This window comes from Cetorhinus maximus, chromosome 21 (genome assembly GCF_964194155.1).
Source record: "Cetorhinus maximus chromosome 21, sCetMax3.hap1.1, whole genome shotgun sequence".
Lineage (NCBI taxonomy): Eukaryota > Metazoa > Chordata > Chondrichthyes > Lamniformes > Cetorhinidae > Cetorhinus > Cetorhinus maximus.
In genome coordinates this window covers 50,166,075-50,178,710 of record NC_135899.1, presented here as the reverse complement: position 1 = coordinate 50,178,710, position 12,636 = coordinate 50,166,075, and the positions used below count along the sequence as shown (strand labels likewise).

The window sequence follows — 12,636 nt, the reverse complement described above, 5'->3', positions numbered from 1 at the left end:
ATGTCGCCAATGCAATATGGAGGATATATTATTTTAAAGTCATGATGTTCACTATTACATCATTCCTGACCCTCAAGGTGACCTCACGAACCCGTTCCCACCTCGCTTGCTGACCAACTTCTGTCCTGCACCCGTACCGTTCTGACCTCACCCACTGCCTTGCTTGTCACTCTGCTCCTGTCCTGCTTTTGTTCCACTCCTGCCTTGATCCAAATGTCCAAAAAAAATCAATTTGCTGTTTCCACACCTATGTAACAGAGACTGGGGAAAGACTCACTGGGGACTGGGGGAGACATTTGCTGGGGATCGGGGGAGAGCCTCGCTGGGGATCGGGGGAGAGCCTCGCTGGGGATCGGGGGAGAGCCTCGCTGGGGATCGGGGGAGAGCCTCGCTGGGGATCGGGGGAGAGCCTCGCTGGGGATCGGGGGAGAGCCTCGCTGGGAAGCCTAACTCCAGTTTATGCATTAATTTTTATAGGGGAATCTGATCTACTTAACATTGTTTTGCTTCAAGTCTCACTTATAAAGAACACACCCAGGGTGTTAATTGAGGAATTATTGTAATTGTATCAAAAGTCTGTATTCACAATATCTTTCAAGCTTTTGGAGACCTTAAAATAAATATTAGTACAAGAAACTTGACCAGGCCTAACCCAGTCACACCCAATACGATGAATTAGTTACGAGGCAAGGGCTATTTTTACAAAGAACTTTGTTAAATGATTCAGTAGCACCCAATCTCTTGAGGAAAGCATTGCTGCAAAATAAAAATTACAGCATGTACTGCCCATCCCACCGATTTTGTTCAACTGAAGCTATTTACTCTAATTCCATTTTCCTGCACCCTTTTCTGTTCTATTTCAAAAACACACCCAATTCTCTCTCAAAGGTGCCATGAAATTCCCAAATATCTTCAGAAGCAGAAGGTTGGTTCTTCCAAATTTTATGATCCTAAATTGCACAAATTGGCTGTCACATTTCTGACATTAAAAAAGTGATGGCACTTCAGAAGGCACTTTATTAACTGTAAAGTACTTTGAGACGTTCTGAGGTTGTGAAATGAACTATATAAAAGCAAGTCTTTCTTCTAATGCCCCAATGTCACATTTTTCCAGGGTTCTGAGATAAATGGGGAGTTTGCAAAGTACTCACTAGTTGTAGTACAGGAGACACCCTGACATGATACTTCCAGAAAACTGTGTTTTCTACAAAGACAACACAATTCAGATGCCGGACTTCCAGCTGTTCTGGGGAGTTCCAGTCTTTCTGCATCCAATAGTTTTTACATTCCTGGTTTCTGCAACATGATACTGACATATATCCCGATATTACAGAAATAAAGGTATTCAGATGCCAGAAGAAGCTATTAATATTCGTCTACACTACCAAAATAAATGTTTGAAAACTTTTGAAAAAAAAAAGGACTGAATTTTGCCAGCCCATGGGTGATGCTGAGCTGCTCTTGCTCTGAGTTGCTCTTGGGAGCAAGTTGCTGTCCTTAATTGGACGGCCACCCCTGCAGCAGCCTCTCAATTGGCCGCCACTAACAATATGCTGGTCTTGGCTGATGTGGGGTTGGCTCCCGGTGGCGGTACTTCTTGGTAGGCGGAAAAATTTGGTCCATAGTTTTTAAATGCCTTACTCTGTACCCTCGTTCTTCCTCTTCGCTTACTCTCTTTTCTGTTTGCATGAATTAAACTTTAACTCTAATTAACACTCCATAATTCAGGTTTTCCATGACCCCTTCTCTTATTTTTGGCTCTTTCAAACTGCATTTGCTTCTTTTCCTAAACCCCCAAGTCAATTGTACAAAGTAGACATGTCCCCTACAAAAATAAGAGTGGTAGTGCCAAATCTAGACCCCCTGGTTGTCTAGAGGAATACAGGGGAAGATCAAACAGAAAAAGAAAGCGTACGATAGGCACAAAGAGCTAAGCACTGCAGATAGCCTAGACGAATATAGGAAGTGCAGGGACGAAGTAAAAAAGGAAATAAGGAAATCAAAGAGAGGGCAAGAAAAAAGATTAGCAAGTAAAGTTAAAGATAACCCAAAGATGTTTTACCAATACATTAATGCTAAAAGGTTAGTCAAGGAAAAAGTGGGACCTATCGGAATTGAAGATGGAAACTTGTGTGTAGATGCAGAGGCTGTGGAAGGGTTTTGAATGAATATTTTGTCTCCGTGTTTACAAAGGAAAGGGAGGATGTAGATATAGTAGTCCAGGAGGAACACTGCGAGATATTGGATAGGATAGTCATAAAGAGAGAGGAAGTACTTGAAGGGTTGAAATCCTTGAAAGTTGATAAGTCACCAGGGCCAGATGGATTGTTTCCGAGGCTGCTGAAGGAAGTCAGGGAGGAGATAGCAGATGCTCTGAGGATGATTTTCCAATCTTCACTAGATACAGGGGAGGTACCAGAGGACTAGAGAAATGCAAACATAGTTCCATTGTTTAAAAAGGGATCAAAGGAAATGCCAAACAATTATAGGCCAGTTAGTCTTACATCGGTGGTGAACAAATTAGTAGAATCAATCCTGAGAGATAGGATTAACTGTCATGTGGAAAGGCATGGACTAGTCAGGGATGGTCAGCATGGATTTGTTAAAGGAAGGTCTTGCCTCACAAATTTGATTGAATTCCTTGAGGAAGTGACAAGAAGGGTTGATGAAGGTAGTGAAGGATGTTGTGTACATGGATTTTAGCAAGGCATTTGACAAGGTCCCACATGGCAAATTGGTCAGGAAAGTAAAAGCCCATGGGATTCAGGGTAATGTGGCAAACTAGATAAAAGGTTGGCTTTGTAACAGGAAACAAAGGGTAATGGTCGATGGATGTCCTTGCGAATGGAAAGTTGTCTTAAGTGGTGTTCCACAGGGCTCGGTGTTGGGACTCTTGCTGTTTGTCTTATATATTAATGATTTGGACGTGAACGTGGGGGCACGATTGGGAAATTTGCAGATGACACAAAGATTGGCTGAGTAGTGGATAGTGTAGAGGATAGCCATAATCTCCAAAACGATATAGATGGGTTGGTGGAGTAGGCGGTAAAGTGGCAGTTGGATTTTAACATCGAGAAGTATGAGGTCATACATTTAGGGAGGTCAAACAGTTACAGGGATTACACAATAAATGGGAATATACCAAGAGGGGTAGATGAAGTGAGGGATCTTGGCGTACAAGTACACAGGTCCCTGTAGGCAGCAGTTCAAGTAGACAAGGTTGTAAAGAAGGCATATGGAATGCTCTCCTTCATTGGCAGAGGTATAGAATATAAAAGTAAGGATATAATGTTGGAATTGTATAAAACACTGGTGAGGCCACAACTGGAGTATTGTGTGCAGTTCTGGTCACCACATTACAGGAAGGACGTAATAGCTCTGGAGAGAGTGCAGAGGAGATTCACAAGAATGTTGCCAGGGTTAGAAAAGTGTAGCTACGAGGAGAGATTGGATAGGTTGGGGTTATTTTGCTTAGAACAAAGAAGGCTGAGAGATGACTTGAGGTGTACAAAATTATAAGGGGAATAGATAGAGTGGACAGGATAAAATTGTTTCCCTTGGTGGAGAATTCTAGAACCAGGGGACATAGATTCAAAATAAGTGGCAGAAGGTGTAGAGGGGACATGAGGAAGAACTTTTTTACGCAGAGGGTAGTGGGTGTCTGGAACTCGCTGCCCAAGTTGGTGGTAGAGGCAGAAACTCTAAACTCTTTTAAAAAGTACCTGGATCTGCACCTTAAGTACTGTAAGTTGCAGGGCTATGGGCTGGGTGTAGGAAGGTGGGATTAGAAAGGGCACCTGGGTGTCCTCGGGCTGGCATGGACAAGATGGGCCGAATGGCCTCCTTCTGTGCTGTAACTTTTCTATGGTTCTATGGTTCTAATTTTGCATATGAAAAATCACATTGTGGAAAACTATATCCAGAGGTCAATTTTTAGCAAATCAAGCTTCAGGTGTAGCCATGTAAAGGCCAAACTATTCTCATGACTGAGAAACTAAGGTGAAAGATTGGCCATATGTTTTGCCCCTTAAATGGCTCTGGCAGAGGCACTGTAACACATCAGGGTAGTCAGTAGCAGTATTCTCAGCGTCAAAGTAATTAAACTGCAAAGGTACCTAAATATTAAGCAGTTGCCCAAAGCATCTACATAAATACTGCATTTATAAAGTGCCTTTCATTCCTGAAGACAAACAAAGCACTTCAGTGTAAAACGTTTTCAGTGTCACTATGTCGGCAAACATGTCAGTTAATTTGTAAAAAAGCAAGGTCCTGCAAACAGCAAGTGAGATAAATGACTAGATTATCTGTTTAGGTGGTATTGGTTGTAGATGACTTTGCTCTTCTTCAACTAATTCTGCAAGATCTTTTCCATCCACCTTAACAAGAAGGTTGAATGTCTCATTCAAAAGATGGCCCCTCTAATAGTATCGAACTCGCTCAGTACTGCACAGAAGTCTCAGTCGAGATTATGTGCTCCAGTCCTGGAGTAGTGCTTGACTTTACAACTTTCTGGGTCAGGGACAAAAATGCTCTACCACTGATGTTAAAAATAGCAAGCAAGGAAATATTATGCCACCTTGCACTAAATTTTTAAAAGCCAAGCCATTCCAGTTCATTTCCATGACTCTGGCTTCCTTAGAATATTTTAAACTGATTTACTCACCAGCTCTTGTATTCTTTGAGGCTTCACTTCTCGGATTGGCTCCTTCATGTGGCAAAGTGCTTGCAAAGAGGATCCAAAGCAGCTTGGGAGGTAATTCCCCCAAATGGACATGAAGTAGTCCTTTCCTCGTTGTAGATGCAAGATTAAAATATCCTCAATGCGGTCTTCTCCCATATTTAATGAGAGCGCAGTAAATTTATTCACATACACTTCTAACTCAATTTCTATTCTTTCCCCTGAAAAGAAAAATAAAACCATGTTTATTGTGGCTGCTTCATTCCCAAAGCAAGCAATCTGCACCTGATTACTGCAAAGATTCTCCAACTGAACTCAAGATTAGCAGGAGAGCATTCTCCTGTTTATCTTAGAAGGATCTCTAGATGTTATCTGTACCTTTGTCAAAATATTTTTGTGATTCAATCTCTGTAGATATAAGTCACAATAATTCAATTTGTTCAAAAGAAAATCAACAAGTGCTGATTTGGGACAAAGAGGAAACTCTCCAGGTTCCTGGACTACATGACGTAGCCCATTAGCCTTGCTGTGGCCAAGGCTGCTGAAACCAGCCCTTCTCAAATCTTTGTACAGTCGAACTAAGGAGGTAGACAGAACTTTGCAAATGTCTGGCTCACTGAGAGTCTCATTTTGGATAATGTATGTGGCTGTACTTCCAATTATGAGGTAATTGAGCAATTATACTCATCAAAGAAAGGTTGGCCATTTACAGAATAAATCAAGTAACTATAGTGCTCAATAGTCAAGACCTGAAGAAGAGCATTCTATCTTCAACTGTCATCATATCTCAAGCTACCATCATTCAAAGCTATGGTTAAATTAGGCTAACTGTGAGAACTTTTGTCATATCCTGGATTGAAAACCAGGTGAAAGGACACCTGGCTGATACCCAGTCCCATGTACTTTGCATTTTTATATCTTTTTTATTTGGTTCAGTTGAAGAAACAAAAATATGAAATGAAACAGGGCTCAATGTTCGAAAGTGATACATTTTGTACCAAATATGACATACCCTCAATCAAAATCCCCTTATTAGGGGTAGCACTGAACCATGGTTTGCAGTATGAAGGCTCATTCAATTTGGTGATGAATTCAAATTGACAGGGCACCAGTCCAGTGTTCGCAATAGTAAGTGTTTGAACTTGAAGCTGCATGAACTTCACATTCTCAAAATGGAACTGTGAAAAGAAAACAATGTTTTCATAAGATGCTGCGAGCAAGAAAGGAATCTTAGAGAGTCATTTTTTTTTTATAAATATAATTCTCTATGGGGTTTCAATTAAGTTTTAACAATACAAAATCAATGGGTAAAAGCACTGTTGTGTGGTAAGAAACCATACAAGGCAGGAAAGCATCAATTTCAACCCTGCTCCATGCAGGGTATCTGATTTCTGTAAGACATGAAAACTTCCCAAGCATTCCAGGGAAAGGTGATAGTTCACACACTCCAGCAGGCAGTGAACTCTCACTGTCTTGACAGTCAGTGCATGGTCTCCTGAGTGAGAAATATTTTGATTGCAGGTGTATGTAGAACTAAGCGACCCTCACTCCCCCCACCACCATGCAAGATGCACCAAGATTTTCAGAAGGGAGAAACTTAGGAGGGAAAATAACAAGCATAGCAGACAATAGCCCGAAATTGCACAGGGAATGGGGAGTTGGGGTGGGGGGGGGAAAGAGATTCCTTCAGCTGGTCTCATGAAATCATATATGATTTCAGATGAATTCAGCATTAGTTGTTATAAAGCCATGCTTTATAAAAAAAAAACTTCATGAATTGGTGGGTAGTTGAATTTTTAAAAACATTCAAGCCACATTCCAATGACTTGAAATCACAGTCAAGGATGGCTGAACATTTGCATCGCTGTACCTTCTACATTCCAAAGCCAGTGAAAAGGAGACAGTGAAAGAAAAGCCTCACAAGGAATAACTGTCTTGAAGGAGTATGAATGGGGGGGCCACCTCCTACCCATTAGCAAAGTGTCTAGACAATCACCTGGGTACTCAAATGTGCGGAGACAAACCATTAGACTTGGACAATGGGACTCTGGCTATGAAAATAATGTGCCTAGATGAAATCTAATGATGCAAGCCAGGCAACTGGAATCCACTAGCCATTACCATATTTGGACAGTTGGGGAGAGAGGGTCATGTGACAAGCCTCTTGTGTGTTTAAACACCTGTTTTCTCTGCGGGCCAGAACACGAGCAAATGAGACACTAGAATCAGTTGCTTAAGCGCTGATTCAGATATCACTTATAGCTCTAAATTGGCTTTACAGGTGCAAATCAATCAGCCAAAATAAGAATTGGCCCCCTAGAGGATGAGTCTGGGGAATTAATCCTGGGAAAACAAGGAAAGGCAGAGGCTTTGAAATATTTTGTATCTGTCCTCATTGTAAAAGACACAAAAAAGCATCCCAGTAACAATAGAAGATCATGGGCAAAAGGGAGGGAAAAACTTAAAAACAATCACTATCACTAGAGAAAAAGTATGAGAAAAACTAATGGGACTAAAGACTGACCAGTTCCCTGCACTCAATGGCCTGCATCATAGGGTCTGAAAAAGAAGTGGCCGCAAAGATAATGGATGCATTAGTTGTAACTTTTCGAAATTCCCTAGATTCTAGGAAGCTCTCAGTGGGCTGGAAAAATGCAAATCTAACACCTCTATTCAAGAAAAATGGGAAACAGAGGAGGCTATAGATCAGTTAGCCTAGCTTCTGTCATTGGGAAAATGCTGAGATCTATTACTAAGGAAGTCGTGGCAGGACATTTAGAAAATCATAATACAATCAGGCAGGGTCAAAATGGCTTTATGAAACTCTTGAACAAATTTACTTGAGTTCCTTGAGGATTTAGAAGCAGGGTGAATAAAGGGGAACTAGTAGAGTGGTGCATTTGGATTTCCAAAAGGCATTCAATAAGGTGCCATTTAAAAGGTTACTACACAAGTTAAGAGCTCATAGTGTGGGGGTAATGTCTTAGCGTGGATAGAGGATTGGCTAACTAACAGGAAACAGAGTCAGGATAATGGGTCATTTTCTGGTTGGCAAATTGTGACCAGTGGAATGCCACAGGGATCAGCGCTAGTGCCTCAACTAATTACATCTATATTATTGTCTTGGATGACGGGACAGAGGGTATTGTAGCCAAATTTGCTGATGATACAAAGATGGGTGGCAAAGCAAGCTCTGAGGAGAGTCTGCAAAGTGATATACAGGTTAAGTGGGTGGTAAAAATTTGGCAGATGGAATAAAATGTTAGGTTGTCTACATTGGTAGGAAGAATAGAAAAGAAAAACATTACTTAAATGGAGAGAGACTTCAGAATGTTGTGGTTCAGAGGGATCTGGGTGTACTTGTACATGAATCACAAAAAGCTAGAATGTGGGTACAGCAAGTAATGAAGAAGGCAAATGGAATGTTAGCCTTTATTGCAAGGGGAATATAGGCAGTATAAAAGTTGGGAAATCTTGCTACAATTGTATAGGTTGTTGGTGAGACCACAATTAGTGTACTGTCTCCTTATTTAAGGAGGGATATACTTGCATTGGAAGTAGTTCAGAGAAGGTTCTCTTAGTTGATTCCTGGGATGAAGGGGTTATCTTATGATGAAAGGTACAGCAGATTGAGCCTATATTCATTGCAGTTTAGAAGAATGAGGGGTGATCTTATTGAAACATATAAACTTCTGAGGTGGGCTTGACAGGGTGGATGCTGAGAAAATGTTTCCCCTCAAGGGAGAATCTAGCACCAGGGGGCACTGTTTCAAAATAAGGGGTCTCCCATTTAAGAAAGAGATGAAGAGGAATTTCTTTTTTCAGAGGGTCATTAATCTTTGGAATTCCCTACCCCAAAGAGCAATGGAGGGTGGATCACTGAATATATTCAAGGCTGAGTTAAACAGATTTTTCATCTAAAATGAAAAATGGGGGGAGGGCAGGAAAATGGAATTGAGGCCAACGCCATTTGGCCTCTGATTGTATATCAGAGCAGCCATGATCTTGCTGAATGGCCAAGCAGGCTTGAGGGGCTAAATTGCCTACTCCTGTTCCTATTTCTTATGTTCTTCTGTATATGTTCAAAGACTCTGTGACCATATGCTGAGAATGAATCTCAAACTCTCACTTCAGGAGATAGCCCTTCAACATCATCTCAATTTCTCTCACACTCTGCAGCCAGGTAAACAATATTAGTGCCCTTTTGGGAAGGATTATAGCAAGTTCAATTCTTAGCATCCATTTGGAGCTAGTTGGTATTGTCCAATCTCATTTTGGTTATTCTCTGTCATAGGAAAGTGACTTCCATTCTGTTTGGCTGGTTGAGTGCAAATTTGGGTGCAGGAGATGAAGTTAAATGAAAAAGGTATTTTTTAAATCAACTTCCTTTGGCAATAACACAGGTTTGATGCAAACAACAATGTTTAAGCATTACATCGGAAAATTAATATGTTAATGGGATGTCTAAAAACCCTGAAATTTCACTTCATTGACATATCCTTGATTCTTGTAGCAAAACGGATGTGACAACATAGCAGCCAAGATGAATTAAAATGACAATCGCACAATACAGTAGTCAGAAAGCTGGATAGCTTAAAAAGGCAACACAATGTCTTACCTCTGTTTTGGACAGGGACACTGAAGGAATAGAATCATTCTCCATTCTGTCTAGTTGGCGAACAATATTTTCATATGTCTTTCTGTACAATTCTTGATTAACCACCTTTATCTGTAAAAAGAAAATGGACTATACTTAAAAGCTGAACACTGCAAAGTTCCATTTTAAAACAACCTAGAGATTATTCCTTGAACCAAAGCAAGATGCTGTGGATATCAGAAATCTGAAATGAAGACAAATAGAAAATGCTGGAAAAACTCAGATGATCAGGCAGCATCTCTGTAGAGAGAAACAAAGCTAATGTTTTAGGTTGATGACCTTTCATCACATCTGATGAAACCTGAAACGCTTGCCTCGATGTTAACCACCCCCATCAAATGGGCGATAGGGTGTTGGTGACTGGGGCGGAGAAAGAGGGTTAAAAACTGGGGAATGCGTACTCAACCTGTACCTCATGTGCCCATTACTCTTTTTATAATGGTGCCTTTCGAGACATGTGCCCTATCCTTGATGGTGGACACTCATCACCATACTTAAATCAGGCTTCACAATGTATTTGGGAGTCTGATTTAAATTTAACAGTTGCCAACTGGGTTTTCCTGGATTATGGAGATGGTAGCCGCTGAGTCCAGAAGGTAAACACCTTTTGCAGTAGGGCCAGGAGAAGCAGGAGCAATTGTGCCCCCACCCTTCGAGAAAGCCTTCGGCCTTACTTCTTCTGTTCACCAACCTCTCCCTCCCTGCTACGATCACTGACCCTCTACCACAAACCATGATCTGTAACTCTTTCCCTCTTGATTGCTGGGCACCATCCCCAACTCTGTTCCAGCACTTTCAGTTTTTGTTAAAGACTGCTTAATCATTACTGAGAACTAAAGTATAAACATTGAGAATAGAAATCACAATGAACAGAAAGGGCTCCACTTAATAGTCCGGCGGAGAATGGATTAAATTCAATAATTTACCAATACCAATTCACAAAAATCTGGCTCAAGTCAAGTGATTAAAGACCTGAGCTGCTGGGCCATTAAAAAAGATCTGGAAAAAAGAAGTACTTCTAAAAGAAGGGTGGTCTTGAACATATTAGCAATCATCACTTTTGCTAATCCAAATTTAATTCAGATAAACAGCAATCTGTAACATTTAAACAAATTTCAAGTGACAAGAACTTCAGGAATACCTATACTTTGGATGTCCAAAGCCACCAGTTGTGAATAGTTCACTGCCCTATATATGATATTTTACCTGCCATAACTTCCCAATCCAGCAATATTTTAACAAAACATATAAAGGCAAATGAAACTCATTCTTCCTAAGCACTTGCATTTGTGCTTAATACAGTTCAGCAACAATGCCTCTTCAAGACTCTGAATTATTTACTGTTGCTATTTTATACTTCATGCACATTGCCTAAAGACTGCACCACAAGCATGAGGGTGAGACAGTAAGCCTTCAGCTTGTGAATTTTTACACAGAAGGAAAACTTCAATCAGTACTGAAACATACGGCGGTATTTAATCGAGGCAACGGGGGTCTCCCCTCATCGACTAGACAGCTGGCGGAAGCCTCATATCGTCTCAGATGGGGAAAGCCGACAGGAATTAAATGCCAAACAGGCTCTAAAATGGGCAACGGCAGGCCTTCCCAGGGATCAAGGACCTTGGGGATGGAAATCCCGTCACCCATCAGCTGCTGGTCAATCAGAGGCTGTAGCTATGCATTGCAGGCAGTGGGAGTGGAGGTTAATGCCGGCAATGCACCCAGGGAGAAGCCCAGAATTGCTGAGGGGCTCACACCATAGGTGTGAGAGCGGATTGGGGGGAGGCGGTGGGGGGTTGGGGGGGGTACGGGGGAGAGAAGTGCGGCGGGATGAGGCCGGGCCTAATCGTGGGCGGCAGTCGGCTTCCTGACCGCCCCCACCAAGCCCGCACGCCAAAGGCAAAATTCTGCCCATACAATGTAAATGATTTTCCTCTCACCACTGATTTCTAAATGTTGGCACACTACCATATCAATTTCAGACGATACATATTGGTTTGAGACCAATAGCTGCAGTTCAGGCTGTAGCCAGGCAGTACCTTGGTTACATTGCTTGGTTCCTTGCCAGCTGTAAAGCTAGCTGTTCTGGCTAGGAAACAGCTTTGTGCATGCACAGATCTCTCTCACAAGCTAAAAATGTAACTGTTTAATGTTCAGGAAGGTGGAAATCCTCACATCCTAAAAATGTAAATTTGAAGTCAGATTCCAAAGGAGGGTCGAGATTTAAAGAATCTTCAAAGAGCTTTATAAACTAGGTTAGCCACAGCACTCAATGTACACACCATGTGGTGTCTAATGCCGGTATGCTGATTCTCTCCTCTGGGGCTCTCGCTCTGCTTCCCTCGAATTCTGGTTGCACCAATCTGGGTTTATTTGGTGTTGGAGTGAAGAAAAAATATCACTTCAGACTGCTGCTGATCCGCAGAAATTTGAGAAATAGCAAAGCCCAATTAATATCAACAATAATGCAATCAAGTTCAATTTCGTACCACACTTTTCCAAATGCAAAATATTCCCTTTCATTCCAGCAAGTTAAGTCTCACAACTCCCATTATCATTTTTTTCATTCTAAGATGCTTTGAGCCTTTGTTCAATCCAGGTAAATAATTTACACAACAATCTGGTTTTATGATACTTGATAGATCTAAGAAATTGTTTAGTATTTAGGTTAACAGGAAATACCAGCTAACAATTTCTCTTTACAACAGATGACCAAGAGCTAGGTCGGAACAACAGTGAATATGAAAATATGGTTCCATACCCCAGCTTGAAAGATTGCGATAACTGGTTTATGGTCACTGATTTTTAAAGCCATATGACTGCGGTACTCCAACTCCTCGATGTTGCTGCCTTTCCAAAGGATTCGGTCACACCATGCAGGAACTCGACATTTCTCACTAGGTAGTAAATACAACAACACATCTATAAAAGTATTTCAGACTCTCTGCCTGTCTCCAAGTCAATTCCATATACACAAGACTGATGAAAACAGTTTAAAATTGCATTAAAACATTAACAGTCATTCTACTGATTCTCAGAATAAGCTAGATTCGCTGGTCTTGCCTCTAGTCATCACTCCTAACCTCTGGTCAGCTACTGTTGCTCTTATTGTTCCTTCGTAAGGTGTCCTAAGACATCCTGTTACGTCAAAGTGCTTTATAAGTGTGTAGTTTTAACTGTTGTTGTTGAAGGGCGGGTCAGTATCCTGTGAAACTATACCCCAAGAGAAACTAGTGCTGTGTATTTGCAACTATTTTTAGTTGAACCCTGATCGGAATAAGTTTCAAGAAAAAAGTCTGGC

General features: G+C 41.3%; 1 protein-coding gene across 6 annotated transcripts in view; it reads right to left on the bottom strand.

Moving 5' to 3' along the window:
• inpp5b (inositol polyphosphate-5-phosphatase B) overlaps nt 1-12,636 on the bottom strand; it is a 159,892-nt gene that overhangs the window by 16,704 nt on the left and 130,552 nt on the right. For all 6 annotated transcript variants that reach the window (XM_078566944.1, XM_078566949.1, XM_078566945.1 and 3 more), the window contains 4 exons: nt 12,097-12,232; nt 9,297-9,407; nt 5,691-5,856; nt 4,664-4,899 (listed from right to left, as the gene is read on the bottom strand). In XM_078566944.1, the coding sequence (XP_078423070.1) occupies nt 4,664-4,899; nt 5,691-5,856; nt 9,297-9,407; nt 12,097-12,232 (649 nt within the window). The remainder of the gene's footprint in view (nt 1-4,663; nt 4,900-5,690; nt 5,857-9,296; nt 9,408-12,096; nt 12,233-12,636) is intronic.